The 25,314-nt window shown below is 37.4% G+C and overlaps 1 protein-coding gene across 5 annotated transcripts in view; it reads left to right on the forward strand.

The window, feature by feature from the left end:
• The window catches only part of LOC150084775 (striatin-3-like), a 751,872-nt gene extending 727,152 nt beyond the window's left edge, over nt 1–24,720 (forward strand). For all 5 annotated transcript variants that reach the window (XM_090376594.1, XM_090376597.1, XM_090376596.1 and 2 more), the window contains one exon: nt 24,335–24,720. In XM_090376594.1, the coding sequence (XP_090232720.1) occupies nt 24,335–24,504 (170 nt within the window). In that variant the 3' untranslated portion in view covers nt 24,505–24,720. The remainder of the gene's footprint in view (nt 1–24,334) is intronic.
• The last annotated feature ends 594 nt before the right edge of the window (nt 24,721–25,314 follow it).

The following is a 25,314-nucleotide window of genomic DNA, read 5'->3' on the forward strand; positions in this document are numbered from 1 at the left end:
ATTTCCATTCTTTTTCATAGAACATAATGCTCCTCTGAGCTATGCTAATTATGTAGCCATGTTGTTCAGAAATGTTTCCTGATAGCAAAACAGCAAAAAAAAATCTATCCTTCTGCACCACTTTCTTAGCTGTTCCCCATTGACATGGGCATCTTTACATGGTGAAGGTACCTTCCACTGACGCTGCTGGTCCTCCAGATTAGTATTTCTGGTGTCTTACACCCATGGCGTAGGCTAGGCTAACACCTTAGGAATCTGGTGTGTTTGCTATGCACTGTGACCCCTGGAAACACATAAAGGAGGATCCTGGTGGTTGAGGAGCCCAGCTTCAACACACCTCTTTGGCGTCTACTTCGGCAAGACAAATGGTCCTGGATGGCTTGTAGGCAGGATCAGTTAGCTAGTGGATTTGCTTGCCTACAAGGGTCAACCCTGTTGATGCCATACCCCTACTCTCGTGGCCCAAGAGACAGGATTTAAGTTGGTGGAGGCGCTGGTTTATTGTCTGGGTAGCCCTGGTGTCTCATTCCTGAACACGTTTATTGCTTGCTAGGTAGTGTGCATTCCATTTGGACCCTGTGGTGGAACTTCTCCTGGGACCCCAACACGGTCCCTATAAGATACTAATGTACATGAACTTAATACGGCCAATGCAGCAATACAGCCCAGAATGGAAGAAACACCATGACCTACACTACGCTTCAGGTAATTCACTCCACATCGGAAAAATCAGTTGGAAAGATGTCACCCTTTATTTATCAGGGTGTGGAAAGGTTGGCAAGGTTGTTGGAATCAGGAAACAGCTGATTTCAGCGATATTCCAGTAATATCATAATAGAAACTAAAAAAAAAAAAAAAATCTGAACAGCTCTTGGAACCAGCTCAATTGGGGAAATTCCAGTTACTGTTACACCTTGTAAGACACTAAATTCATCTCGTGGTGGGATGTTATGGAAAAGTCAGTTCTGAACTTTAATCACAAGAAGTGACAGCTGTAAAGAAAATATTTGTGTATAGGGATGGGAATCTAACACCCACTAGAAACCCCATCCTTACTTTCAACTCACTGTTAAGATGCTTCAAGTGTCAAAAATACTGAAACTTGCAAGTGCCTGTCACAGTGCACTTGCATTCACTTTATGTGGTGAAAAGACCACAAAGTTGTGGGATATTCAGCATACTTAGCCTGTATGCATCAGCTGCCAAGGAGCACACCCCTACGTACTTATGCCAGTGGTAGAAGAAGGACAAGATACACAGTCAAGACTCAGCTGAACGTAGCCTATCAAGGGGCAAGGAAATCAGTGGAGCATGTAAATAGCAACGAATTTACATGTGCCAAAAAAGTTGTAGAAAAGCAGTCCATTGGGATGCAAACTGATATGAGTATTCCACCAAGGGAGTCAAAGTCATTCATCTCCATAGCATGCTATTTACTGAACTCTAAAAAAACACTAGAAGAGTCACCTGCAACAAAAGAAAAAAATGGATGTAAAAATTAACGAGGTGCCAGATAACTCAGTCCTTGAATTCTTCACAGAAGAGGAAGAAATGGATACAGGACAGCATCCTTTCTTTCCTAAAAAGGACAAATGTGGACTGAGAAAACAAACTTCTCAGTCCTTCAGAAGACCCATCAAATATAAATTATTTATTTATTTATTGTGTGAAGCAGTAAATGACTACATATAAATTCTTACAGTGGAATTACTGTGGACCCCATTGAAATAGTGATGACATCAAGGCCCTCTTGCATATGCATGAGCCGACTTGCTTTTGCTTACAGGAGACATATTTAAAGGCAAATGAGGACCCTTACTTGCATAACTTTACAAAGACAGAGCTGGGAATGAACCTGTTCACAGAGGAGTCTCCATTCTTGTAACCATGCTCCCTTTTCAAGATATGCAACTTACCACCAACTTAGAGGCATTAACAATACTAATAATTGTAGGGTTCCTCTTAACTGTCCATCCGCTTGCCAGCTAGGTAGACCTTGATGATCTCATTAAACAATTGACATCCCCATTTCTATTACTATGGGATTTTAATGGACATAATCACTGCAGAGTAGTGCTAATATCAATGGAAGGGATTGGACTATCAAGCGCATGCTCAAAAACAGGGACCTGTCTCTTCTAAATGTGCATCCTAACACCTTCCACGTGCATTTACAATGATTGACCTCTTTGTATGGTCTCCTCTCTGTATATACTTGGGAGGTTGAAGACAACCTTTATGGTAGTGACTACTTCCCTGTGATATCCACCTATTGTAAAGGGAGAGTGTGCCATGTGTCTAGGATGCTATGGTGGTAGATCGATCACACTGACTGGAAAGCCTTCAAACATCTGGCCACATTCAATACCACAAGATTCAGCTAGGAGCCAGTTAATGATGCAGTTATGTACATCAAAGAAAGTATTGTCCAAGCAGTGGCAATTGCAATTCCAAAGATATCGACTTAGTTTCCAACATTTCCAAGACCGTGGTGGAATGTAGAATTCACAGCAGCAAGAAAGGCTCAAAATGAAGCGTGGATATTTTGTTGTTATCTCACCACAAACAGTCTAACAGCCTTCAAATGTGCATGCACCGCAACATGTTACATTAAACATCATTCGGAAGGAACCTTGGATCCGCTTCATATCTTCCATCACCCAGACTCCATCACATATTCTCCTCTGGGAAGAAGTCCAGAAAATGAAGTGCAGATACCCATCACACACTACATTGATCCTAGAACATAATCGATGTGCAATAGCAGACCCAACTGCAATTGCACATCGATGTTTTTCCACAATACCATGTAGCTTCTGAAGGAATAGGTCAATACTCGACCATCTAATAAGACTGGAAACAACTATCCGAGATGCTTTCCTCAAATACGAGTACCTGGTGTTTTGTTTGTTTGTTTTTTTTTTTTTTTTTTTTTTGAGAGAGAGAGAAAAGGCATGTGACACGATTTGGATATTTAGAATTTAAAAATATATTTACAACTTTGGTCTTAGTGTTCATCTAACGTTTTTTTTTTTTTAATTTTTTTGTCAAACCATTCATTCCAAGTTTTGTGGAGTCCGTTTTCTCTCTCCCTCCCTCCCTCCCCCATGAGAAGGGAATGCCCCAAGGTCAGTTGTAAGCATTGTAGTTCTTACTATCAAAACTTAATTCTATTACTGAACAACTTCCTCCAACAGTGAAAAGTTTTTCAGTATTTTCTGTCAGTCATGTCATATGAGGTCATCGAAAGGCAATTGCAGCATGCCGATCATGTCACCTCCTGGTTAATGGCTGATGGTTTCAGGTTCTCTTCTAAGAAGACCATCTATGTACATTTCTGTTGAAAATGAAACGTTCACCCTGAACCAGAACTAAAGCTTCCTCTAGTTGAAAATGGAACCTTCACCCTGAATCAGAACTAAAGCTTCCTCTAGTACCCAAGACAAAATTCTTCGGGGTCGTGTGATCTATAAAAAAGTTGTCATTTCTACCACATATCCTTCAGTTGTGGACAAAATGCTCAAAAGGACTGTACCTCCTACATGCCATCTCATCTAATAATTGGGGACCAGAGTGCTCCACCTTAACTTCACCTCTATCGTGCACTTGTCCGATCAAAGTTATGTTAAGGGTCTCAAGCGTACTCTTCTGCTAGAAGCAATGCATGTTGATGGCTAGACCTGGTTCAACGTCAAGCCATCCACTTTGCTACTGGAACATTTGAACATCCCTGTCCAGAGTTTATATGTTGAAGCAAATGAACCACCTCTGTCACTCTGATGAAAACAGTTGTCACTAAAATATACTTTTTAACCAAAATACCTGCCAGACCACCCTACCTAGACATCTGTTTTTGAGTCACAATGGAAAAATCTCTATAACACCTGTCAGACTGCCAACTATCCATTTGGTATTCATGTCTAATAACTGCTCAGAGAGCTTAACATTATAGTACACAATTTTTCATATTCACCAAAGCAGCAACCTCCAACCTTGTATGCTCACTTTCCATCATGTGTCTACCTACAACTCCATGTTGCCCAATGATATGATTATTCTAATTTTCTGTGGGATCTGCAGCAGTCTTCCCAGATAGCACAGTGGAGTTGTATGCTCTAGAGCCAGCCTTGGACCACATTAAAACTAATAAATATCAAAGGGTATGTTATATACAGATTCTTTAAGTACATTTATCCATTACAGTTTTCAAAACATCAACATTAAGATATAATCCTCATTCAGTCCTGACTAGGGTTTACAGAAGCTATATTCTCTTTATGAATCTACATTTGACATCTGCTTCTGCTAGATTCCAAACCACATTAAGATCAGGGGTAATGATCTAGCAAATGCTGTAGCCAAATCAGAAAATCCACCAATGTAGTCCCAGCCTGCTAGTCCCCTATACAGACTACAGGCAGCTGTTTTGTAGTATATTACATTCCCAATGTCAACAGTCATGGCATGGTCGGGTCAAACAAATTGTATCAGATAAAGCCTGAAAATCAGGGATCAGCAACCTTCTTCCACATGGGGGTCGGAGGCCATGTCTATGAGTGGATGGCAGGCCAGATTCATCTCTATAGCTAATAAATGAAGGTAACAATAATAAAACATAATAAACTATGAATAATGTTTATTTTATTTAAGTAATATTATGTCTTGAGGACAAGCAATTAGTGTGAGAGTTGATGCTGCTTGTTACTCGAAAGTCTCTCAGCATTAGGCAGCAGACTGGATAAGGCCAGACGCAGGACTTCATCTAAATGGACATCAGTGATTTCGGTTCTTAACATGCTCTTCGTGTATTTCATTTTTGAGAAGAGTTGGTCACACATATAAGTACTACTGAACATCGATGCCATTTTTTTTAGCGTGATCTACCAATTTGGTATATTTTCCAGATTCAAGAAGATATTTCCTGTAGAACACTAGGAGAGATGTGCCCTCTGCATGAAATATGGATCATAACAGATCACTGCACTGCACCTCAATAAGTTTTATTTGAGCATTTTCTGGTATAGTATCCACGTCGAACGGAGTGGCAAACCTCCTGAAATCATCTGTGTTCGAACGAATGTCAACAAAATGGGAAGAAAACTCAGTTCTCAAGTCACGTATCACAGTCACAAATATGTTAGTGTCTGTTGGTTTGGTCTCCTGGAGTTTAAGGAAGTGAATGTAGTTTGATTTTTCAAGCTGACATTCCCACAGCCGTAATTTTGTTTTGAAAGCGACGATGTATCCACACACCTCATGTAATAGCAGATTACTTCCCCGAAGCTGCAAGTTCAAGTTGTTTAAATAGAATATTAAATCAACCAGAAATGCCAGAAGTGAATGCCATTTAGAATTGCGAAATTCTGAGGCATTCACATTTTTACTTTCAAGGAATGTAGCTATTTCTTCCCGCAGAGCATATACTCTTCCTAACAGTGTGCCTTGGCTGAGACAGCGAATGTCGCAGAAGTAGAGCAGGTCCCAGTACTGAGTCTCTGCTTCTGACAAAAGTTGTTGAACCTGACGATAGTTTAATCCCCTAGACAAGATCAGATTTACTGCCTTCACCACTACCATCATGTCCTTCAAATTAGCATTAATAGAGGCATACAATGCAAGAAAGCAAGCTTATTCAGCATCAGCCAAAAAAAATAAATGCTCCCATTTCACCCCTCCATTCGTTCCGAATACCTGTCTAGCTCAGCCTTAAATTTATTATCAACTTCCACAACAAGAGATGGAAGTCTGTTCCAGCAACCAACTACCTGCTGACTAAAGGCAAACTTCCTCACATCTATCCTACAACTGTCTTTCCTCAATTTGAATTTATGCCCTCTCAGGTGGTTATTCTGAGCAAGAGGAAGAATCCCATCAGCATTGAGCATGCTCAAACCATTCAAGGCTTTATACACCTCAATCAGATTACCTCGCTGGTGCCTAGTCTCCAGACACTGTAATCTGCAAAACTTAAGCCTTTCTTCGTAAGAGCAACCCTAATTTGAATATATCCGTTGATGTATACCAACTACCCACAAAATGGCCTTCTTATTCATCTTTCAGATTAGACTGCAACAGTACCCAGTACAAAATCCTGTGTCAGCCATCCACTTGGCCTCGAGGGCTCCTCATCAGGCCCTACTTTCAATCCTCTCCCCCCCACCAGACTTCAGAGGCACAGCCAATCAAGCCACGGTCACATTCAGGGTCCAGTCAATCCCACTAGTTGACTCACTACCGAAATTATGGATTTCGATAGTGAGCCAATTCACAATAATTCCTGTTAGGATATCTGAAAGGAACGTCCTCAAAAAAGAGAGAAAAAAAGACCACAGAGGGTACTAAGGAAGATCCCCAGACATAATAGCATCTATATATTCTATTAGAATGCCCCTAGCATCCGTAACAAGCTTGAAACTGTAGAAGAGCTTTTACTTTCACACAATTTTGATGTGCTGTGCATAACAGAAACCTGGCTTGGCCAAAATGAGGAGCATTTTCCATATGCAGTGTCGGCTGGGTATAACGTGATTCTCTGCTCCCGACAGGACAAAAGGGGAGGTGGAGTGGACTCTTCTACAAAACACCACACATAATTGTTACTAAGAATTATAAAAGCCAGTCCACTAAGTTCGAAGGGCTAATTGTGTCATGCGCATTTAAATCTGCTCGCATTGATATTGCAGTTATATACACCCCTCCAGGACCCAATGCTGAAACCATTGATAACTAATTGTCTCATTCATGGGCTCTGTCACTCAGCAAGGCATGTTATCTGTGGAGACTTTAACTTTTCCCCTCAACTTGTTCATCTTCAGTCCAGATTGCTAAATAACCTTCATCCATTAGGAATCCATCTGATTAATAATCTCCCGACCAGGAGTGACCACCATCTTGATCTTGTGCTGTCATCAAGCAACTGTGAACTTGATTCTACAACAGAAATAGCTTTTCAATCTGATCACATGTCAATTTTAATTAACTTATATTTTCCGACTCCAAATTACACCGTCTCGACTCAGGTCCACACCAAGGTAATAACGAGCCCAAAATTACTCAACATTACTAAATGTCTAGAAGCAGCTACTGCAATTCCTTGGAATGCACTTGAGCAATGTGATAATCAACTTGCCTTAGATCTTTTAACTCACTGGCTCATCACTCGCTGGCAGCCTCAAAGAAAATAAGGATCTCTGAACGTACGAGAGGATGGTGGACTCCTAAGCTGAGCAACAGTTTTAAGCTTAAACAGGAACTGTACAAACAGTGGAAAATGACAGGACTAGCTCTGGACCGAATTGCGTACTCCAAAGGACGAGCAAGCTTCAAACGCCTCAAGTCTCAAGCCATAAAACATCACACTGAAACCACACTTCATAAGGGCTGTCCATCATACCCACAGAAATACTGTGAACTCCCTCCACAGTTTTGATCCTGAAATGTGGATGGACTTTATTGCAAGAGTTAAGCAAAACCACCATGATCCCAGTGATATTCCCATGTCTGATGATGATGTGCCCAGAGATGCGTTTGAAACCATCGAATTAACAAGACAAGACTTTTTATCTGTGATTAATAAGTTGCCTGCAACTGGTACAGTGGGAATCGACAAAGTACCACAATTTATCATTAAGTGTTTGAGCCCATATCTAAGTGATCCCCTCCTAATAATTTTTAATAGCATATTAAAAGGAGAATTTTTCCCTCCAATATGGAATTTGTATTCTGTTAGGCCACTCCCAAAAGTTTCCCAGCCAACTGAAGCCAGGCACTTTAGACCCATCTCTCGTTCCTCGTATCTATTGAAATTGCTTGAAAAAACAGTACTGAAAACACTTACCACGCACATTCTCCCTCACAGGCGTCAGCAAATTCATTATTCTTTGCAAAACAGATCAACAGTTAGTAACCTGATTATGACAACCAATGCCATCCTTGGATCGTTTGAGAAAGAAGAAATGGCAATCACATATCTTGATCTACAAGCTGCGTTCGATAGTGTTCACATCCCAGCCTTGCTCAAACTCCTTTGAAATTACTATCACATCACAGGCCCAGTATTGAAGTTTCTGACATCCCTTCTTCAGAATAGAATCATCCAAATGTACATAGGAAAGCAAAGGTATACTAGACAAATACAAGCAGGCGTTCCACAAGGAGGAGTCCTGTATAGAATTCTTTTCACAGCTATTATCTACCTGCTAATACACAATAGAACAGATATGATATCATATGCAGATGATTTAAAGATCTTCACAAAAATAAATTTGACCGATGAAGCAAAAAATGCCACAGTAACCATCAACAAGACCTTATCCGAAGTACAGCAGTACCTCACAAATTTTGACCTTCAAGTGAACCCTGAGAAATCTGCCATCATGGTATTCTCACTTAAACCCATACCAACCATAATTCAGCCTGCGATTGACGGAGTCCCGATTCCCTGCATTGAAAAGCAAAGAGATCTGGGTGTAATCTTCGACAGAAAATTACGATTCCATCATCGTATAGAAGAACTCTGTGCTAAATTTAACAAGAAACGGTGGGTTGCCAAGCAGCACTTGCTACACATTCAGAACATAAACCCGATAAAAATGTATATCAGGATGATGATTTTCGGAGGTGTACTGTATGGAGTAGAGTTGTGGGGCTCAGCTGCAGACACCACAATTAAACCATTAAAAGCCACTGAATATTGGCTCCTGAAGTGGGCAACCTGAAAGTGTCATTTCCACCACAGCAGCGCACAGCACCGATGGCCAAAGCACTGAATTTAAACACGTTTTCAGCATTAATGCACGAGAGAAGACTCATCTTCACCGTAAATATGATTGCCTGGAGAGTCTCAGCACCCAACGTTTGGGACACCGTGTGCTGGCAGATTCCCCAACCAGCTCTCCGCTCGACTCCCAAGCTTCTTGCTCTTCCTTTGAGGCTACATTTTAAAGATCAGTTCCTCCCTTATCAGAAGCATCTGGTTCATTCCCTGGATGCGGACGTTAAAAAGTATAGATGGCTCATCCTAGATCAGCACGTGGTCTCCACAACTACCAACTGATCTCAGATCATTCTGGCTGGGCAAGAAACTCAGAAAACCGGACTCAAGGAAAATATCTTTTGTTATCACAATTTGTATTGTTTTTATTATTTTGTATTAGTTTTCCTTCCAAGTCAATGTTATCTGCTATAAGAACTTTTTTTTTATATATATACAATCTGCCTATAATTAATCTTTATAATCCCAGCGAGGTTATCTCTGCCATTTGTTAACCCCTGGCATGGGGTTAACAAATGGCAGACCACGACCCATGTAGGGTCGTGGTACCTGCGTGTACCGATGAACTTTACAATAAAGATCTTATTTATATGAGCCGTAAGTGGCCGACCCCTGCTGTAAACCAAACATGGCAGTCTAGTCTGCTCAGGAACCTTAGGGAGGAAGTTATTCTTAGTTGCTTCTGCATAGGACATAGTTATCTTACCCATACTTTCCTGCTTTGAGGGCTGATGACTCTCCTATGTGCGAGGATTGCAACACCTTTTTTAACAATCAGACATATTTTAACTGAATATTTGCATTTTAGACTTGAATGACATATATCTTTTGCTGCTTTTAGCCATCTGACTGAGCCCTATACACTCTGTCAGATACTGTCTGACAACCATTTTAACCAGCCCAAAAACATTAGCTCTTTTTAGCTGTTTAAAATTGATAAATTTCTTGGAACTATTTAAAATATACTGTTTTATTACATATACTTTTTATTCTTATATGATATAGTCTACAAATCCTTTTTCCATCTAGTTAACAATTTTAATGCATCACTGCAATATTTTATTGCATATCTATGTTTTAAATATTTATGATTGTTTTTATCCATTTACATTTGTTGGTGCATTATAGCCTATGTTACTAATGTGCCAATAACCCCAGACCAATCCAAAATAATAAATCCTTAGCTATTTCTGTGTTCCATACATTCTTCTATAAGACCTTCTTTCTTTGTATGTGAGATGAATGGCAGTGACTTTCAAAAAATACACTATTTACAACTGCTTCCATAGCCAGGTGGGCAGGAGCAGCAGTGCGTAGCACACGCTTCTTGATTAGACCGGGGTTCTAGCCCGTGACCACCATATACAGAGGATGCGGAAAGGTCAGGGAATGACCACCGCATATCCCAAGAGCAATATGGCCTTAGTTGCTAATGCTCCTAAAAACCAAATAACAACAAAAACTGCTGCAGTTATCATTAATCAGATTCCAAACTGTCTCATTAACCTTTCCTAATATAAAAAAATTTATATATAATAATAAAAATTTCATCACTTTGAAAGCAGCTTGTTCTCAGTGCCAGTATTGAAAGACAATATTGAGCATCCTGTTCTGAAATCTGAAAGTGTGTGAAATGCCTTTTAGAAAATTAATTAATGGCAATAGAGTAAAAGATTTTGAAGCATGTGTATACACATTGACTGTATTCTCTAACCTTCAGTAGCAACCTCTAACAAGTTTATTTAAAGAAGGAATTATACATGGTGAGAAGCCATATGAGCACTTCTTAAAGTTACCAAAGTACTTTGTACAATAAGCAATCACTAGTGAATAGCACTGACTCGTATACAAATCCAGTTCATGGTCCAAAAGAAGTTTAAATCAAGAGTGAGAGAGAAATTAACATACTATTCTAGTAAAAGAACTGGGAATTTTAACAATTTCTCATTGGCATACTTGAGTGTGAGAAGATATTCAGCTAGGTGGAAAAAACCAAAAATACACTTTGGATCTTCTCTTTCTTGTGAATTTTTGAAATGCCTTTAACAACCATGTTTAGACAGTCGGGTCATCATTTTTAACAAAATGTTGATTCAGTATTTCTGAATCAACAAAATGTTGATTCAGAAATCAACAAGAGAGGAGCAAAATCTTCCTTAAAGTAATCACAATCAGTTGGTGTCTAACTGACAGTCCTAGATAAGCTAATGTGTTTTAAAGCATACTCTACTGAACCAATCCTGTGGCTGTATCTTAATCCAGTGGTGGTAGTGGATCAGCTGACACTCGAAAATAAAATTCTTGTGTTACACCATTAAACAATGAAGTTTTCTCTTTTGCTCTTGACATTATTTTTGTACTAAACAGGCTACTGGTGCTGTGGATTTCACTAATCCATCCTGCATTGTAATATTTTTCCCAGAACTTCTCTTAAACTATTAAGCTGTCCAGAAGAAGACAGTCTGGTTGATTAGTGCTTCCTCAGTTACAAACACTCTCTTTGCCATATAGCTTTTCGGTTTCTGCTGCATGCCTTTTCTATAGATAATTCCATGGGCTCTTCTTTTCTGAATTAGCATCTGTGATTCCACTTCTTTCCCCCAGTTCAAACATATGCCTGAACCCATTCATCAAACATCGCCCATTCAATTCAGTTTTAAACTCACTGAGTAACTTTTCTTCATTTATCCTTTACGCTTCCATTCCTTTCTATGCATTTCCTGAAATTTACAATCTACAGAAATTGAAGTCCAGTATAATAAATATTTTGCCTTCTCATCCTTCCTTTTCAACCCACTTATTCTACTACCCTAGTATAAGGTTATAGTGGACTTTTTTTTTTTTTTTTTTTTTGGCTTTTGTCTCAAGTTTTGTGAATTTAATAACATATCTTAAACAACCAATGCATCTAATATTGAGACAAAACACACCTCCAATTCCACTTGGTTTACTGCATTAAATGTATTGAACCAAGTGAAATTGGAGGTAAGTTTTGTCTAAATATTAGCATTGGATGTTTAAGATATACATTTTGTTTGGAGACACCATTTAAAAAAAAAAGTCTACTTATGTCATTTTCTAAGTTGTATAATTATAAAAATTTTTATTTACAATTTGGTGGCAATATGACTGTGATATTACCACAAAACTGCTAACAGAGCAGATTAATATACATTTTAATTTTCACTCAACAAATTCTCAGTACTTATGCAACCCTAACTTTTATTTTTTTACTCTGCAGCTCTCTCTCTCTCTCTCTCTCTCTCTCTCTCTCCCCCTCTCTCTCTCTCTCTCTCTCTCTCTCTCTCTCTCTCCCCCCCTCTCTCTCTCTCTCTCTCTCTCTCTATCTCTCTCTCTCTCTCTCTCGATGCTTTCACTTCATAACATTTTTCATACAGTTCACAATGCACAACAGACTTGAACAAATGTTGCTGGTGCAAACCAAACCAACTATACAAAGGTGGGGTGGGGTAGAAGAGAAAAGTAAAGATAACATGTATCCCAATCTGGATTAAAACTATCTTTACTTTCATGGATAACCTTCTCATTAACCAGGAACAAATGATATCTCACCCTCTGTCTGTCAGTATAGTAGTTTGCCACTTGTCACTCATTAGGAATCGGGTTCAAGTCCCCTCAATAACTGGATGAATTTCTAAGTCTCAACAATTAGAACTGTAGTTAGCAGACTCAAACAGAGGAAGTTATTCTCTAGAGTTATTCTGGGTTTCTCAAGCCTGCACGACATGTAAATTGAACCCCCCCCCCCCCCCAAACATACACTTTTACAAACATAATACACAGTGGAGAAGTATGGTCTAAGTTTCTAATGCTCTTAAAAATTAATTACAACAGTAAATGATATCTTTCACATTATATAGGAGATTTTTAATCCTGCACTTGCACAAGAACTCTTTAATAATTCTTTTATGGAAGAACTCAAGAAGTATATGAAGTCCTCATCGGTTGTAAATGTCTGTTCCACTGCCAAGAAGGCTTTTCATTTCAAAACTTAGAAGCTGTAAGGTTCTAAGGCAATGAACTGAAATATGCTCATGGATACAATGAGTGCCATTTGACTCAAAATAGCAAAAACACTTATTTTCAAAATCAAGCATATAACCAAAATATTCCCCTTCCTGTGAGAATATCTTTAACTCAGAAGTCTTTCAGCCCATAGAATAATAAAATATAGTGGCCATTCTTTTCTTTTATTTTCAGGAATCAAGTATATTACCAAAATATCTCTTCTACCTTATGGGAATATCTTTAACTCAGCGGTCTTTTGGCCTGTAGAATATCAAAATATAGTGGCCTTTTGTAAATTCTCTGTATTTGAAAGTCATCTAATCACAGAAGTAAACCTCTGTTATAGCCTGTGCAAGAGTTACATCAAACAATTTTTTTTGTTTTTAGAAAAATGGCTTTTGTCAGCAGTGAGGGGAAGATGATAAAGTCAACCAAGAAGTGTAGCATGAACAAATCCGTAATGACACATGCATCGCTTCCTTGCAGCATCAGCACTTCAGAGATGAACATCAGACCTTCTAATAAGACTCAATGTGGCAAAAATTGCCAACTTTGATGTAGCATGAACAAATCCTTAATGACACATGCACCGCTTCCTTGCAGCATCAGCACTTCAGAGATGAACATCAGACCTTCTAATAAGACTCAGTGTGGCAAAAATTGCCACCTTTGATGATGGAAAAATAACTTCCATACTCAACAGAGCTTAAGGCTCATACTACTCCTGACAGAAATTTGACATCTTTATCTTGATATCTTGAGTCCATCGGATTACAGTAATGAATTGTCACAAAATTTGTTGGAGGTTCTGGAGCATTTGAAAGCAGTGACCAAAGTAAAAAAGCACTTAGATTAAAATTTAACTGTTTGTGTTTGTGATATCGTAATAAAAGTTCATATAAAGTTTCATTTGAATTTTTTTTCTGTCACTAGGTTATGAATAAAAATATTAATTTCAGCCTGTTCAATTATAAGAATTCAATGCTGCTGAAAGTTCTTGTTTACACGTCTGGTTTCATTGCAAACATTAATCACACGCACGCACGCACACACAGCAAGTCATGAAAAACATACCTAACTTTGAGATGTGAATTTCTGCAGTTGTCCTGAATTTAAATGGTTGAGTAGCTGTGGCCGGTCAGAATTTCACATTTTAATAAATACAATTTAGACTACCATAAAATAAGAATAAGGCAAACTGTTTATTCTTCAAGATCTTGTAGGTATGTGCAACATTGAATGAGACTACTTAGCATAATCAGCCAATTCAGTTGACCTTCTCTTGTGTATTGTCTTCTTTATGCTATCTACATTTTCTGATGCTGAATATGCCAGTATGGTATACGTTTATGGATTTTGTGATGGTGGAGATACTGTTACTTATGCTCTGTTCTCTTCCAACTTGACAAATTCCAAGTAGTGCAGTGCTTATTAGAATTTCACAGCAGTTGTGGGAGACCAGTTGATTTCCTAGGGTCTCATCTGAGCATGCAGTTGTACAAAAGAAAACATTATTGTGCATTTCAGAGTGATCTGCAAAGTAGTATTCAACTCTTGATATTATCAGTGGAATTAGTAATTATGTTGCTATCTGACGAAGTGTATATCCATAGAGTGTACAGTGCATCTAGAACTTTGGACCTGGAGATTACATCCAACAGCTGGAGTATTATTGTTGGCTTATATCAGTATCTACATCTTGTTCTGTGATGAAGCACAATTCACACAGTGATGTTATCAACACTTACAGTTCCCATGTGTGTTCAGAGCTGAATCCATATGCCTCTGTGGAAAGCAGTTTTCAACCTTGCTTTAGTATCATTGTGTTGTGCAGTATTCTCTGCCATCAGTTATTAGTTTTTTGTTTGTTTTTTGAAGGCTGTCTTATTGGAGACATTTATCTTTTTCTCCAAGATTGACACAACTATTAGATAACATACCTTTAGCTACACAGTATGTACTTCCAACATGGTGGAACTCTTCCATGTTTTTCCTGCGCAATGAAACTGCAATTTATTAATCATTTTCTTGGTAGATTTGCCCACTTGTGGTATATTACAGAATTGGTCACCCAAGTCTCTTTAAATTTTTGGATTGCGTGGAGGGATGAAAGAGATGGTATATTCTGTAAAAGTAGAAACACTAGATACCCATTTCTATTTTGGATGCTATAGCACTCAGGAAAGACAAACATACCAGACTGAAACAAGCTATGTGAGTAATTCCTTCAAATCTTCTGCACAAAACTTAAAGAATAAACATCTTGCCTTATTTTTATTTTGTAGCATTCTAAATTCCACTGGTCAAATTTGGAACAATTTTAGTCCCATGTTGATAAAACATTTATTTTACATGCCAAAAATTTGGTGTGAATGTTCAGAGAACCATTATTTGTTCAAATAAATTCTGTTGCACTTTTCTGGTAATATATACACATTTCACTTTTTTAAATTAAATATTACTATGAAATCAATAATAAAGGAATAAAACAACAAAACACATACTACAAACATGAAAATATTTGTTCATAGATAGTGTTGAAAGCATATTGTATTTATATGAAATACTGTGTTGCATAAAATTTTAATAATGCAAACTTTCAGAAGTATGGTACAATGATCAAGGTGTATAAGGCCTTGAATGGTTTGAGCAGGCTCAATGCTGATGGAATACTTCTGCTTGCTCAGATAAAGAACCTGAGGGGCCATAGATTCAGATTGAAGAAAGACAGTTGTAGAATAGCTGTGCAGAAGTTTGCCTTTAGCCAGCAGGTAATTGATTGCTGGAACAGACTTCCATCTGTTGTTGTGGAAGTTGATAGCTAAAATAAATTTAAGGCTGAACTAGACAGACTGGATGGGTGAAATACGAAGGTTGTTTTTTTTTTTTTTTTTTGCTGGGGCTGTAAATTTGCTTTCTTGCATCATATGCCTCAATTAATGCTAATGAATGTAACTTAAAGGAACTTAGCTCATATTAATATGAAGATCATTTGAAAAGTTTATGGCTGCAGTATAAATGGTTTATTTGTGGAGTCTGGTGATGTTTTACTTTTCAACACAATCAGCTTTGGAGACAGTACAATTTTGCCATCGATGGCTGCAATGCATTCATTGCAGCAGTGCAACACTTGGTGGAAAAATTGATGCCAGCCAGGTATTTTTTCAAATTAGGAAATAGGTGAATGTCCAGTGGTACTAGATCTGGTAAATATGGGGGATAGTCCAAGATTTCAAAGCTGCATGCATGCAGCTTTGAAATTTTGGACCATCCCTCACAAGTCTGCATAATATATTCCCCTTTGATTGTCTGGCCTTTCTGAAGTTAATCCACTAGGAATACTCCTCACAAGTCTGCATAATATATATTCCCCTTTGATTGTCTGGCCTTTCTGAAGTTAATCCACTAGGAATACTCCATCAGTATCCAAAAAAACTGATGTCATCACCTCCTGGCAGGCTGGCTGTGAAAGTGATGTACCCACATCTCATTCTTAATTACAAACCTTGCAAGGAAATTTTACTGGATATGCTTGAAAATGATGCAGATGTTCAATAACTTTGGGACATGTCGTGCTGGCACCTTTTCATGGTGAGAACCTCTTTATGTAATACACACATTCAGATAAGATGCAAAGGAAATGTACTAAGCTGTAACTCGTCAATCACTCATCACACCAGATCATTCACGACATTACAACTTCTGGAGTGATGGATTTTGCAGGTCTCCCACAGCATGGGTTTTGGGATCTTCCTCCTTTAGTTCAAATTCTGCTTCCCACTTCTTAATTATGGAATAGGAAGGGACATCACTCCCCTCACAAAAAAAAAAAAAAAAAAATGATGTTATCATATCCTCATGAATCGCCTTCATCAGTAGTGCCTTCAGATTTTGTCCACTTTTCCTCATTCACACAACTTTGTTGATTTCAGGACCTGTAATTAGCATTAATAGAGGCATATGATGTAAAAATGCAAGCTTATATAGCATCAGCAAAAAAATTCCCTTCCCTTTTCACCCATCCATACACGCTAAAAGTTTGTCTAGTTTGGCCTTGAATTTATTTAAGCCATCAACGTCTACAATGACAAATGGAAGTTTGTTCCAGCAATTAACCACCCGCTGGCTAAAAACAAATTTCTGCACATCTATTCTACAACTGCCTTTTCTCAGTTTGAATCAATGCCCCCTCAGCTTTGTAATCTGAGCAAGAGGAAGAATCCCATCAGCATTGAGCCTACTCAATCCATTCAAGGCCTTGTACACCTCAATCAGATCGCCTAGCAGGCACCTAACCTCCAGAAGCTGCAATTTGCAGAACTTTCATAAGAGCACCCCTTTGTTCCCTTCACCACTCTTGTTGCCCTTCTCTCTCTCTCTACTCATTCTAGCAACTCTACATCCTTCCTAAAATTAGGCTTCCAGACCTGTACGCAGTATTTAAGGTGTAGCCTGACCATTGCCTTATACAAGGGGATAATCATCTCCATATCCCTGCTCGCATAATTCCTGTATATCATTGACAAGACCCCATTACCTATTCTGGCACTGCTCAGAAAACTTCATATCCGGCTACACAGTTACCCCCAAGTCCTCCACTACCCTGAGTGTAACACCACCCAGTTGGTGCCTTTCTCTGGGGGTTACTGCTACCCCATGTGCAGCACTTTGCATTTGTCAATGTTAAACTTCAGTTGCCACCTCTCAGCCCATCTTCTCCCAATCCTGTTGCCATAGCATACCTTACTGTCATTAACAACCCTACCAAGCTTTATATACCTTCGTCATTATCATTGATAAATACAGAAAACAACAGTGGCCCCAACACGGGGCCCCTGTTGGCCACCACTAGTAACATTAGTCCACGAAGTGCAGTGTCCACTGATTATCATTCTCTGTTTTTTCCCACTCAACCATCCCTTTATCCATAGCAGCAACTTACCCTTAATGCCATATTGCTCCAGCTTATGCAGTAGTCTTCCAAATGCAACATCTGCTGCAGAACTGCATCTGCTGCTCATTCATAATATGCAACACCAACACCACTACTTGCCTTGTTAATGGTCCTGTGAACAACAGTTCCAAATGATGAAGGCTTGTGGGAATGCTGAAGAAAAAGCTTCTGAATACATGAGGCTTCTTCAAGAACTTCTAAAATTTCCAGTATTAGCACCAAAATTAGCAATCAGTTTTTCTTGAGAAATACCGGTATCAAAATACCAGCAACAGTATCAAAAGCTTTCCTAAAATCGAAGTATATGATATAAAAATTATTTTTTGCAACCAGTTCCTTTGTAACCACATTGTAGTATCCAATTAAATTGGTCAGGTAAGACTTCCCCTTAACAAACCTATGCTGTCTGAACTATAACTGCAGTCTTGCCTAGATTATCCTAATTTGCTTCTTTAATCAGTGACTCTATTATTTTCCCTGGAACAGAAGTTAAACTAACAGGTCTGTAATTACTCATTTAAACTTTTGAACACCCATTTTTGTACATTTGTACATCTCCAGTCCATGGCGATCTCCGCTAAGTTCAAGGATGCCCTCATAATCATGGCTAAGGTCCTTATTTTATTTGCTGCCTCCTTTAATATAACTGGATAGATCTCATCCACTCAGGTGCCTTTCTTTTGTTTAACTTCAACTTCTCCACTTTGCTCTCAGTTATAACAAAATCATTTAACTCTCTGTTGGAGTTTGATAAGCTTCTGGCTTCCACTTTCCTACAGAATTCCTCATGTGTGAATGTAGATGCAGAATAATCATTCGGTTTGTCAGCTACCTGAGCAGAATCATCAACAATCGAACCATCAATATCAAGTAGACCAATCTGATTAATCCCCTTCCTTTTAGAGTTTAAATAAATAAAGAAGACTTTAATGTTTTTCTTTGCATCCTTTGCCAAAGATTTCCTTTTTGACGATTACAGACTATCTTATCTCTAGATAGTCTCCTGATAATTTATATGCATCCTATACATTTTTGTTCTCTGCCACGAGTCTTATTAATTCATCTGACATCCAATTAGGCCTAAACCTTGAACAGTATTTCTTAGTTGGTATGAAAAGCCTAGTAGCTTCCAAGATTAATTCCTTGGGTGCTTCCCATTTAGAATTTGCTGCAGGTATATCAGTTGTTCCCACTGTATAGAATTTAAAAACTGTCTGAGACCATTGTAGTCACCTTTACGAAAGCAAAAACCCTTCCCTTTACCCCCAATGGTAGGGACCTCTTTGAATAAATTCCACATTGGTACACTGTGATCACTGCCACTTAGTGGCTCCTTTATCTGCATATTCTTAATGCATGAATAATCAGTTCAACTCCCTCTGGTTGCCTCTCAAACATGCTGCTATAGAAAACAGTAATCCAATAAATCCACAAAAGTCTTGCTAGTGTGTGAGTGACCAACCCACAAGTTCCAGTCAATATCTGGGAAGTTAAAATTCTGCATTATAAGATAATCTGATTTACTGTCCCACTCTATTTTTCTGTAAACCAGTTCATTGTACTCTATTCAACTATTCACTATTCAACCTATCCTTTTTGCACAGTATATATTTTCCATTTCCCTGACAATAGAGTCACCAACAATAACTAGTCCCTTTGGGAACAGTGCATTCTGCCTTGAAGATTGCTGCTATGTTGCCTGATGCCCAAGAGTGAGCTCTGGCATTGAGTTGGGCAGCTGAGAGCTTGATGGGCCCCACATTTTAATTCTTTTGAGGCATTTACCATACTCTTCAAACTCTCATAGATGCCAATCAGAATGCTGAGTTGGCACTTATTTTCTTGACAGTCTCCTTGGCTATATCATGTCCTGTTCCAGAAAGATCCGCAAACATTTAACAAGTTGCACATTAATTTAGGATGTGGTGTGTTAGAGAATCACCCCTTCGGTTCTTCCTGAGCCACAGCACTCCCGCCACTTTGTGCACATTGCTTTGGTGCTCTAGTCTGGGGTACAAATTCCATTTAAATACAATTGAATTACAGCAATATCCCCACATAGCCACTGATAATTGGTACCAAAACTGTTCCATGTTATGTGAAACTGTGCTTATTGAGGTATAATTATAATGGGTTTTAATTGAATGCATGCCAGAGAAATAGTGTATAAACAAATAAATAAATCTATAAAAAATATTGCCAAAATTTAATTAATGAAAAGGTAACACCATGAAAGATGAGAAAAAAAAGCTTTATTATTTATTTAGGTAATTCAATAATGAAGTCTGGTGAAGTCATCTCTTCTCTTTATCGGCATGCAAGTCTTTGTAGCATCGAATTCCATCCTGTAAAGTTTTCCCTATGTTGATGCTATGTTCAACATTCGGATCTCCATTCATAAACACCTCACAGGCCATGTCAACCCCCAAAAAACTTTCTCCAATTCTTTTGTTGAAAATTCTTCGGCAATTGTTTGAACTTGTGATTCAAAACCAGTGAAATCATTTTCCAAATGGCGTAAAACATGCAACCAAACATAATGCATATTGTTGGCAGTAATTTCTAGCCAAGATGCAGATATATTTTCGAGCGCATTTAAAGGGGTAAAAAACAAATTGTGAATTGAAAAGTTTGAAAAGTTATCACGTTGTCTTGTCAGGATGGAATTAAGAATACTTAATTGACTATACTGTACTTTACTATGATATACTATAAAGCTAATGCAGTGATACATATTACACTTTCAATATTACACATTGAAAATGTGTATTAGATACAATTAAGTTACTACTTCTAGGCCTCTTTTTTTCATTTATTACTTAATTATTTATTTATTTTTTTTTTTTTTCATGACAAATATGAATTGTTTTTTATTTTGATTTGAGCATTTTTTCCTACTAGAAAATGAGTAAACTAGTAAAAATGAGCAGTTATGCAGATTTGTCATTTCAAAGACTATATGAGGAGTGGTCATATTCTTTACATGTGTATGTGGTTTGGTTAAGGTGGAGGGAAGAAAAGGTGCCAGTATGCTCTACCCAATTGGATTCCTTTGCCACATAATCTCCTATATCTGTGTACACAGCTTACAATATGAGGATCATACACAGTGACATACATAATTTTCACATAGGCAAACCAATATATTTTAGGCATAGGTAGACTGAAAATAATTCATTCTAATTCATTGAACTGAATCTTTCAACAGAACTATTTTGCTCAAATGGCATTTACAAACATTAATAAGGGAATTAAGCCAAAATGCAGAAATATTTTTATTATAGTGAAATTTTTGTTAAAACAGTAGACCTTTTTACAGAATTTTGTCATGTATCAAAAATAATGCCAATTACTATAAAAAGGATAACTGTTCTGCTGAACTCATAGGTAAATACTGAATTATTTTTGTAAAAAGTATTTTATATGCAAATTTCAAATCTACAATGATAAAATAGATAATAACATGACAATTATGTATGCCAAAAAAAAAAAGAATTATGGAAAATGAGTGCAATGATATTATATGAAATTTTAATAATAATAAAGAAATTTTTTAATATTTAAATCTTAATATTATTCTTAAAACTTCTAAAGATTTCATTCGCAAACTTTTGTTTTTTTCATGAAAAGCATAGTGTTTCTTATACATGGTCTTAAACAGCTTCTCCAAATCTACTGTAGTGACATAGTACCGAGACTGAATAATTACTTTGGGTGTATCAGTTTTGGTTCTCGGTTTTGATTTATGTGTTGAAGAGCGTAATAATATGCAGGTATTGATTAATGGGAAATACACTTTGCTAACTGAGTTGTGAAAATAAAAATAATGCCAATTACTATAAAAAGGATAACTGTTCTGCTGAACTCAGCGGTAAATATGTACTGAATTTTGAGTTTGGAACAGCTGTATATAATAAAAACAAATCAGTCAAATATTACAGTCTGATTTTCATACCTCCTTCCTGTGACAAGAAAAAAGTTTATAAAAAAGACTTACTAAATATTCAGCCTCATCCCTTTCCATTGGGCTCCTCATGGTGACTGAAGGGGAAATGGTTATTCTTTCTTTAGTCACGAGAAGTTGCAAATAAATAAATATATGAATGCAATATTCATATATATATATACTGGGAGCCATAATTCAGTTGAATTCCAGGTACCTTGAACAGGTATATTTATACCTTAGAGGAGGATTGAAATGCCATAAACAAGCCACTGAGATGAAATTCATTCAGTTTGCTTCTTTGATTGCTTTGCTTCTTTCACTGTTATAATTGATTCGTTGTGGTTTTCTTATTTCATCTTTTTTTTTTTTTTTTTTTTTTTGGCATAACTTTTTTCATATTGCTGTCTAATTTTAAAGATGTTTACAGATTTTAAGTCTGCATGAAATATTCTTCTCAGCAATATACACTGCCTTACCATTAATATCCGTTAATAGCTAGTCACATCCTACGTAAGCAATGTACATCAGATAAACTATAAATATGCCCATATTTCTTTGAGGAGAAAGTAGTACAATTGTGAATGCAAGATGCTGCAATTGAGGGAGTTAACAGACTTCCAGCACAAAATGAAAATAGGGTGCGCATAAGCACTTGATCTGTACATTTCATTTCATGGCAAAATCACACGGAAGACAAACCACTAGGACCCGCAAAACCTCTGAAGCTGACAAAATGTGACAGGAGAGCCCTGCAAAGAACAGGCCCTGAGTGAGGCAAGTGGGATACATCTCAGCATCAGTACAAGATACTACATTATATGGGATACCACTATGCAGTTATCAACCCGACTAATGTCAGACGCTGTCTTGCTTGGTGTAAAGGCCCACCATTCTTGAACTGTAGATGAATAGAAAGCTGTGCTTTGGAGTGATGCGTCACGGTAAATGGTCTACCAATCTGATAGTGCCTCGGCATGGTAAATGCACAGAAAAAATCTACCAGCTGGACTGTATCATCCCAACAATGAAGTTTGGCAGAGGTAATGTGGTAGTTGGGGACTGTTTTCATGGTTTGGGCTGGGACTGTTGGTTGTTTTTGGAGATCTCCATGAAGGCTGAGGTCAGTCTAGATGTCCTAGACAGAAATGATCTAGTGTTTGTAGTACCTGAGACAAAACTTGGTCGCAGCGTCTAATTCATATCGTTTATATATATAAAAGAAAACGTTTAAATATAAGATAACTTCTCATACCTTTTTATAGAAAATTTCTTCACCCAACACTCACATCAAATTTATCCGGTTAATACATAGTATAAAAGATCCAAGTTTGTAATGCGATATTATCCATACTAAAAGATAGTTAATTTATACGGGTTTTATAAAACTAATCTTGCATTCAATTCCCAATGTCTACTTGCTGCCATCAAGGAAGAGCAAAGCATAGCTGATGCACATCAAACCACCCAAAACTAAACCCACCAGCAATAACAGACTAGAAATTGAAGGCAATTGTCAAATATTAAAATATTTGACAATTGCCTTCAAAATTGTTACGTTAAAATATTCTACACTAAACTTCTTTATACATGACTAGGTTATTTTGGTTACGAACTGTGCTCACGAGAAGTAAAGTCTTTACGGACCATGCTCATGAGAAATAGTCTACTTCTCATGAGCACGGTTCATAACCGAAATAACCTAGTCATGTATAAAGAAGTTTAGTCTGGAATATTTTAATGTAGTTTGACAATTGCCTTCAATGTCTAGTCTGTTATTGCTGGTGAGTTTAGTTTTGGGTGGTTTGATGCGTCAGCTACGCTTTGCTCTTCCTTGATGGCAGCAAGTAGCATTGGGAATTTAATGCAAGATTAGTTTTATAAAACTTGTATAAATTAACTATCTTTTAGTATGGATAATATCATGTTACAAACTTAGATCTTTTATGCTATGTATTAGCTTGATAAATTTGATGTGAGTGTCGGGTGAAGAAATTTCCTATAAAAAGGTATGAGAAGTTATCTTATATTTAAACAATATTATTAAAAGTAGGAAGAATTAAGCTTCACTGCTCTTATATTTTGAAATATTATTGATATCGCATCTAGCAGCACCTGTTGTAGGCGGCGTCTGTGGCAAGTGCCTCACTTGCACATCCCTAGTGTTAAGGCCTGGTCCTGGACAATAATGCATTAATGCCCATACCTGTATCAGAGGGACAACACTCCATGTCATACTTTCATATTGCTCTCACAATGTGATGTACTCTCCAGCCCAGAGCCCTGACTGCAATCCTATGGAGAACCTCTGGGATGAAATGGATTATTGGGTGCATGTAAGGAGAGAGCAATTGTCCAAAAAAACTGGAGTGTGTTCTGTGGAGACTAGAGGGCTGGCCTTGAAGGCTAAAAGTTTCAGCACATGTTATTAGTTTTCTTGCAAATAGAGGTTATTTATAGGAAATTTCTGGTGTCCTGATATCAATGGTGGAGCAGTGCACACACACACACACACACACACAAAACGCTTGCTGTCAAATGTGAACTGCAAAAAATTAACATGGTGATGCAGGACTTCTGAACAGCACTGTGAAATTGCATTCGTATATATTAATATGAATTATTTTATTTATAGGTCATGACTGCTCAATACGTCTGTGGAATATGGACAACAAAACATGCGTGCAAGAAATAACTTCCCATAGAAAGAAATTTGATGAAGCTATATTCGATGTAGCTTTTCACCCTTCCAAGCCATACATTGCCAGTGCAGGAGCTGATGCTTTGGCCAAAGTATTTGTGTGACAGAAATATGCATATAATATATTTAAAAAAAAAAAAAAGGCAAATGGTCAAAGAAAATCGGTTTGCTGGCACAAGCTCATCATGTGCCCAGCCAGCATTTTACCCCCACAGACCAATGAACTGTATTTGTGCACCATTATTTATTTATTATGTACAGCTAAACAGGGTCTTGTGTTTGCTGGCAGGTTTTATACCTCCCTTCATATAGTAAAAGACTGCCATTGGTTGACAGCTTTTTTATTTTATTTTATTAATTTTTTTTTAATTTAATTTTTTTTTTTTTTTTTTTTGTCAACCATTTTAACTAGATAGACAATTATGATGTTTTTAAATCATACATATTGGTGACAATCGACTGAAAAAATTATGTGAATAATTTATTCTAACAGTGAAAAAAAATTATATCCAAAGAATTATTTATTTTATCTGAAGCAGCAAGCATTAATTATATGAAACTGGACACATTTCTCTTCAGAATTTGATTGTATAAAATGATAAATGCCATGGATTTTTTTTAAACTTCATTCAATCATAATGTTCCTGATAGTGGGAGAACCTACAACTGTAAAAATAATGTGGTGTTTGGAAATTCTTTTTATCACTGATCAGGACTTTACTGATTTCTAATGAGAACCATGCAAAAGGCATCTTAAGTTTCGGATAGCCAGAAACAAGAAATTTGTGTGTAGTTTAATTATCTTGAGTTATTCAGCATTCTTAGTTATAAAGTGTTCAGTGATAAAACTTTGTAAACCTAGCTCATTACATCCCTTCTGTGCGTGTATGCGTGTGTGTAAAAAAAAAAAAAGA

This window comes from Mastigoproctus giganteus, chromosome 6 (genome assembly GCF_048544385.1).
Source record: "Mastigoproctus giganteus isolate SK-2022 chromosome 6, ASM4854438v1, whole genome shotgun sequence".
Taxonomy (NCBI): domain Eukaryota; kingdom Metazoa; phylum Arthropoda; class Arachnida; order Uropygi; family Thelyphonidae; genus Mastigoproctus; species Mastigoproctus giganteus.